Source organism: Bos taurus, chromosome 17 (genome assembly GCF_002263795.3).
Source record: "Bos taurus isolate L1 Dominette 01449 registration number 42190680 breed Hereford chromosome 17, ARS-UCD2.0, whole genome shotgun sequence".
Classification (NCBI taxonomy): Eukaryota; Metazoa; Chordata; class Mammalia; order Artiodactyla; family Bovidae; genus Bos; species Bos taurus.
Window position 1 is genome coordinate 61,194,191 of NC_037344.1, and position 7,400 is coordinate 61,201,590.

A 7,400-nucleotide genomic window follows, 5' to 3' on the forward strand; every position below is an offset into this window, starting at 1 on the left:
CACATTCCCCTCGCTGGCGCGGAGGGTCCCCCTTCCGAACGATTTGGGGAGCTCCGGGGGGGGCGTCCGGATTTGGGGGCCTTAACTCACCTCCGAGGAGTAAATGGTTCCGGCCGCCCCGCCCCATCCTGTCACTCACGGGTTGCTGTTTGAAGCGCGCGTGCGCGCGTGGAACACACGTCGCTAGGGCCGGTCTGCCGGCTCTCGGTCGTTCCGCGCGGTGTCCCGGACTGGGGCTGGGGCTGGGGCTGGGGCTGGGGCTGAGGGCTGCCTTGGAACTTCCCGGAGTCGCGGGCTCCCGGGATTCAGAGCTGCCGATTCGGATGTCCGGCGCGCGCCTCCGGTGCCGGAGCGCCCCGGCAAAGGAGTCCAGGCCTGGGAACAGGGGACGCTGAAGCTAACGACCGACGTCAGCTAACCAAGATGCTCAGGTAGGAAAATAACTCGATAATGCGGGCACATCGGACATCTACGGGACGTGAACTTGGGGATCGGGATCGGTGAATGTGGGGCAGCTGGAGGACTGGGTGTGATCCCCTAGTAGTGGAATGGTTAAGTGCAGGAGCTTTAGACCCTTAATCAGGTTCAAATTCAGTTTCCACTGTTTTAGCTTTATAGGTGTGACTGACACTTGTGACTTCACCTTTTGAAGCCTCAGTTTTGTCATCTGTAGAATGAACATAATGGAAGCTACCTCACAGGAGTGTTGAGAGGATGAAATGAGACAATGCTACCTCTCTTTGCAGGAGGTAGGCTTGGGGTCGATCGATGCTGGTTATTATTTCTGCCCCATAAATATGTACAAGATATAGAAACCTGCCCTGTTTCCCCCATCCCCCACCAGCATAGTTGGTTTTCTGTGTGGTGCCAGAATAGGCACAGGCCCAAATCTCTTGTTCATCCCCCTAGTGTTCTGTAAATATTGACTGAGCACGCACCAGTATGCTAGGAATGCGTATTTACTCATTAAATATTCATCTGTAGCACCCCTGTCCCCGTCATTTCTCTGTGCTCAGTCACTCAGTCGTGCATAACTCTGTAAATCCATGGACTGTAGCCCGTCAGGCTCCTCTGTCCATGGTGATTCTCCAGGCAAGAATACTGGAGTGGGTTGCCATGTCCTCCTCCAGGGGATCTTCCCAACCCAGGGATCAAACCCAGGTCTCCCACATTGCAGGTGGATTCTTTACCATCTGAGCCACTAGGGACGCCCACTTCTTCATTACAACAACTCAAAAAATGTCAAATTTCTGAAATGTTCCCTGGGATTGGCAGCTCCCCTTTGAGGAAGACTAGTTGCGGGAGAATGTGACCTTTTTGCCCTGGGGACGGGCCCTTAAGCGATTGCCAGTCTTTTCTGATGACAGATGGTTGCCATCCTTACCCCTTTTCACAGGGAGCCCTGGATGCAGGGCCTGGCAAGCAGAGCACCCCTGTTGTCACTCAGGACTACGGAGAGCATGAAGACCCCAGTGGAGCTGGCCATCAGCGGAATGCAGACCCTCCACGTTCAGCACCGTGGCCGGAGTGGCTACCGGGTCAAGGTTAGGCCGTCATACGTGGATGAGACTTTGTTTGGCAGCCCTGCAGGTACCCGGCCCGTACCACCAGACTTTGACCCACCATGGATGAAGAAGGCCAACAGAAGCAGAGGAGTGGGGACAGGGGTGTCTCAGGCCTTGGGGGCCAATGGGAGCTGTGAGTCCACCTCTTCCAGTGGCAGCACCCCAACCCTCACACCAAGGAAGAAGAACAAATACAGGTAATAGGATAGGGAGATTGCCTGCTGTTCACCTGCTGTGTGACCTTGGGCAAGCAATTTGACCTCTCTGAGCCCGTTTCCTCACAGTGGAAGGTGGGACCTAGTGGGATTATTGAGAAGACTTAAAGGGGTGAGACGTGTACAGTGGTTGGCACAGTTACCTGACACTCAGGAATAAATAAATGGCAATGGCATTAGACTGGACTTCTGAGGCCCAGAGGGGTGAGGTGATTTGTCCAACAGAGAGAGAGAGTATTAGTCGCTCAGTTGTGTCCAACTCTTTGCGACCCCATACACTGCAGCCTGCCAGGCTCCTCTGTCCATGGAATTCTCCAGGCAAGAATAGTGGAATGGGTTGCCATTTCCTTCTCCAGGAGGTCTTTCCAACCCCGGGATTGAACCTGGGTCTGCTGTACTGCAGGAGGATTCTTTACCTTCTGAGCCACCAGGGAAGCCCTTGATTTATCCAAAATCACAGAGCAATTTGCATAAGATTATTAGTGTGGTTGATCCATCAAATGACATAGATATGGTGATTCCAGACTGAAGCAAGTCATTTGAAAATGTTTCTTGCTGCATTTTCACCAACAAGTTAGAAAAACGGAATCTAATGCCAGTGGTTATTTTTGTAGGGATTATTTAGATTATTTCAATGAATTTCAGCCTGGAGGGAAGCCACAGGACTCTATCTTATTGATTGTCATCAGTGTCTTGAACGGAGATATGGAAGACTAGTATATTAGTCAATCAGGTTTGTTATATATAACAAAATACTATAGACTTAAACAGCGTGAGTTTGATTTTTCACAGTTATGGAGGCTTAAAGTCCAAGGTCAAGATGCCAGCAGGGTTGGTTTCTCCTGAAGCCTGTCCTTGGGTTGCAGATGGCCAGCTATTCCCTGGGTCCTCACATGCACTTTTCTCTGAGTGTGTACACTCTTGGTGCCTCTTCCTCTTCTTATAAGGACACAAATCCTATTGGATTAGAGCCTCACCTTTGTGGCCTCATTTGTGTGTGTGTTAGTCATTCAGTCGTGTCCAGCTCTTTGCAACCCCATGGACTGTAGCCTGCCAGGCTCCTCTGTCCATGGAATTCTCCAGGCATGAGGACTGGAGTGGGTTGCTATTCCCTCCTCCAGGGGATCTTCCTGACCCAGGGATCAAACCCAAGTCTCCTGCATTGCAGGCAGATTCTTTACCACTGAGTCACCAGGGAAGCCCATGGCCTCATTTAACCTTAATTTAATTCAACACAAATCTTGGGAGGAGGCAATTCAGTCCTTAATAACTAGCCAGTCCTATTTGGGATCTATTCTGAGCCAAAAGGCACATACACTAATTGAGAGTGGGAATAGTGCCTATTTAAGGAGATAAAATTCAACAGAGATAAAAGCAAGGCCCCATTATTGTCACGTCTGCTTGACAGTTCCATGGAGCACAGGGCAGGCTCAGGTTGACATTAGCAGCACTGACATCTACAACGTGGCTGAAAGTGCTGAGTTCACTGTAGGCTGCATTAACAGAAGTCTATGACAGGAAGGCAACAGTCAACCTCATGCTCTCCTAGAGGTTGGAACTTTGTGCTGGATGCTGACAGGTAGAGGGTGTCAAGTTAGAAGGTGCATAAGAGGTAGAGATGCTATTAAGCAGAAACTTTGGTACCAGACATAGGTAACCAAATCTGGGTTTGAACAGCTAAATCAAGTGGCCAAAATGTTGACTTTTCAAAGACTTGCAGTTTGGGAATGAGGAGCACTTTTAGTTCTGGCCGAAAGTCATGGACCTCACACCTCATAGATATGCCATGAATATTTGTGGGATTAATTAAAAAAAAAAACAAACACTGAATGAATCTAGTTAAAGGTGAGAGGCCTTGAAGGCATTTAAGTCTGGCTTAGTGATCAAGAGCTTGGGCCCTTGAGTGGGGGGCTGGATTTGAATCTTATCTGTACCTTCCTTGTTATCCTCCCTGTGCCTCAGTTTTCTTGTCTATAAAATGGGATTATCATATTGCCATCCTGTGGGTTTTGTGAGAAATAATGAGATAACACAAATGACAAGCTGAGTCCTGGGCCTATACATGAAAAGCCCTGAGTAAATATTCAAAAATTTTAAAAGCTACTCTGGTGGTGTGGCCAGGTCACAGCATCCTCTACATGCCAAGTGCTTGGCTGTGCAATTTCAAATACAGTTAGAAGGGCCACATGACTGCAGAGGGTTCAGCTGACAGGGCCACTAGGAAAAGGGTGAAGTGGTGAGTTAAAAGAAAAAGTAAAGGCTCTGAAGAGTAAGGTTATATTACCGTTGGTTGCAAATAACGTAAGAATTGGGCTTGCAAACAAGCTGAACGGGCCTCAGCAGACAAAGGGCATTTGGGGCTTATATAACAGGGGCTCAAAATGTTGTTGGGATTCTTTCCCACACACATTCCAGGTGAGATGGCCACCAGCTCTTTTGCCTTTATATCCTTCCTGAGCCCCTTCTTCAGCACTCAGTGGAAGAAAGACATTTCCCGCCTAGTAGTTTCCGCAAAGATTCCGAGGGAGACTCCCATTGGGCAGAATGGGTCATGTGGTTAGCCCTGAGCCAATCAGTGTGGTCAGGAGGATGGGGTATGCAAATTGGCCTGGCCTAGGCCAATTGGGTACATGCCCCGGATGCGGTGGGGAGGATGCAGGGGGACTGGGGATGCTCTGCAGGGAAAAAATAGTAAGAGTTGGGGCTAGTAGTACATGAGGGCTGTGGCTTCCCTGTGGGTACTTCTGGGATCTACAGGCAATCATCTGCTGCTGCAGGGGCCTGGCCGGGGCTGGGGGCGGTGAGAAAAGTTTACAAGGCTTATTTCCCCAGCTCATTGTTTCTCTTCCCTTCCCAGACTGATCAGCCACACTCCTTCTTACTGCGACGAGTCTCTCTTTGGCTCCCGACAGGAGGGCGCCGGCTGGGAGGCCAAGTGGATGGCAAGAGGTGATGCTGCAAAGCTCCACGCCCTCTTCTGGACACCCCCAGCTACCCCTAGGGGCAGCCATTCTCCCCGCCCCAGGGAGACTCCAGTGCGGTGCGTTCACCCAGCTGACCTCTCAAAAACAGAGCACAGGGTCATGGCCAGCTCCCGGAGGCTGTCCGTGGATGGGTTAGACACCCCACGCCCTCTGAGGCGGGAACGTTCCCACTCCCTCACCCACCCTAATGTCCCCAGCACAGGTCACACACCCGCCAGTAGCCCCTGCACAAGTGGGCCCCGAGATCCCAGGCCTGCCCCATCAGGGGTGACCTTCCGGAGCCCCCTGGTGACTCCCAGGGCTGGTTCAGTCAGTGTTTCAGTGCCAACTACCCCCCGACAAGGTGGGGCTACCCAGAAAACAAAGCCCCCTTGGAAATGAGTTTCTTGGTCCTTTCTGCAGGTGTGCCCATGGGGTCACAGGGAGGGGCAGAGTTTCAGAGAATGGTGCTGGTGGGCAGGCCTCTGGGGAGACCACAGGCTTTGGTGGAGCATTCCTGGGGACAGACAGAGCAACGGTGGGCAGTGCCCCCCCTCTGACCACCTCTGGTTGCTCCCTGCTTTCCCCACTGATACAGATTGGAGGGTCAACCCTCGACATACCTGTGTTCAGTCCTGTCATGGCCACATGGCATATCAGTGCCAACTCAGGGGGTGTCCCCTGGGAGGGTCCCCCCACCTCCTCCATCGCACCCACAACACTGTCTCACCGCCAAGTGTGAATAAATGGTGTGATTGCCAACCTGGAGGGCTCTTCCTCCCTCCCTTCAAGCCAAGCTCCTGCTCAGGATGAGATTCCAGCTGAGTCTGGAGGCCTCAGGGATTTTCCCAGGCACCATGTGTGGACCAGCGGGGAACACGAGGATCTGGGTGGTTTGTGAGTGGACATTTAAAAATGTTAATAGTCATGTATTTATTTTCATGTATTAAATATACCAGTAGCTCATCGAAGCCATGAGTTTTATTAATTTCTTTTTTCCCCATAAGGTAAAGACCAATGTTAGGCCTGAATTGATTTAAGTAATAAAATTAATAATGTCACAATTGCAAGCGTGGCAGTGGGGCAACTATCCTCCTCCCATCATGGGCTTCTAGGTAATGCCACTAATTGGTGGGTTGGCTGGTTCTTCCTGAGTTCAGAATATGGGTTACAGTTGTTTTGAAATCAGATATATAAACATATATCTGATGTACATTTCCTACCTTTAAAAATGCAGGTCAAGAAGCAATAGCTAAGACTGGACATGGAACAACTGACTAGTTCAAAATTGGGAAGAGTATGACAAGGCTGTATACTGTCACCTTGCTTATTTAACTTATATACAGAGTACATCATGCGAAATGCCAGGCTGGATAAATCACAAGTTGGAATCAAGATTGCCAGGGGAAATATCAATAACCTCAGATATGCAGATGATACCACTGGCAGAAAGGGAAGAGGAACTAAAGAGCTTCTTGAGAAGGGTAAAAGAGGAGACTGAAAAAGCTGGCTTAAACTCAGCATTCAAAAAAGCTAAGATCATGGCATCCAGTTCCATCACTTCATGGCACTTAGAGGGGGGAAAAGTGGAAGCAGTGACAGATTTTATTTTCTTGGGCTTCAGGATCACTTTGGACAGTGACTGCAGCCATGAAATTAAAGGATTGGAAGAGACAAGCTGCTCCTTGGAAGAAAAGTTACGACAAACCTGCTGCTGCTGCTAAGTCGCATCAGTCGTGTCCGACTCTGTGTGGCCCCATAGACGGCAGCCCACCAGGCTCCCCCGTCCCTGGGATTCTCCAGGCAAGAACACTGGAGTGGGTTGCCATTTCCTCTCCAATGCATGAAAGTGAAAAGTTGAAAGTGAAGTTGCTCAGTCGTGTCTAACTCTTCGAAACCCCATGGACTGTAGCCCACCAGGCTCCTCCGTCCATGGGATTTTCCAGGCAAGAGTACTGGAATGGGGTGCCATTGCCTTCTCCATGACAAACCTAGACAGCATATTAAAAAGCAGAGACATCACTTTGCCAACAAAGATCCATCTAGTCAAAGCTATGGTTTTTCCAGCAGTCATGTATGGATGTGAGAGTTGGACTATAAAGAAAGCTGAGCACCGAAAAACTGATGCTTTTGAATTGTGGTGTTGGAGAAGACTCTCTAGAGTCCCTTGGACTGCAAGGAGATCCAACCAGTCAATCCTAAAGGAAATCAATCCTGACTATTCATTGGAAGGACTAATGTTGAAGTTGGAACTCCAATGCTTTGTCCACCTGATACGAAGAGCTGACTCATTGGAAAAGACCCTGATGCTGGGAAAGACTGAAGGCAGGAGAAGGGAGCAATGGAGGGTGAGTTGGTTGGGTGGCATCACCTACTCAATGGACATGAGTTTGAGCAAGCTTCAGGAGTTGGTGATGGACAGGGAAGCCTGGCGTGCTGCAGTCCATGGGGTCACAAAGAGTTGGACACGACTTAGCGACTGAACTACAGCACCAAAGCTCTTAAAAACAAAAAGCAAAATCCACAATTATTGGACTTTGCCAAATTGAGGGGTCCAGTAAGAACACAAAGTTACACATGGCACCTGGAGAGCATTCAAGATGGAGCCCTAACTGGTCAGGGCCCACCTTTTCCCTGCTCTGCACTGTCCTGGGTCA

General features: G+C 49.9%; 1 protein-coding gene across 3 annotated transcripts; it reads left to right on the forward strand.

Annotated features, from left to right (window-relative positions):
• The first annotated feature begins 151 nt into the window (after window positions 1-151).
• On the forward strand, window positions 152-5,714 carry RITA1 (RBPJ interacting and tubulin associated 1). Of its 3 annotated transcripts, none has more exons than XM_005217878.5 (4): window positions 152-431; window positions 611-749; window positions 1,397-1,762; window positions 4,638-5,714. In XM_005217878.5, exons 3-4 carry the CDS (start codon window positions 1,407-1,409, stop codon window positions 5,143-5,145), a joined length of 864 nt encoding a protein of 287 aa, XP_005217935.1. In that variant the 5' UTR covers window positions 152-431; window positions 611-749; window positions 1,397-1,406; the 3' UTR covers window positions 5,146-5,714. The 3 variants fall into 3 exon arrangements, with proteins under 3 accessions (XP_005217935.1, XP_005217934.1, NP_001039809.1); NM_001046344.1 differs by having other exon boundaries at window positions 197-431; window positions 674-749; XM_005217877.5 differs by lacking the exon at window positions 611-749.
• Window positions 5,715-7,400: the final 1,686 nt, after the last annotated feature.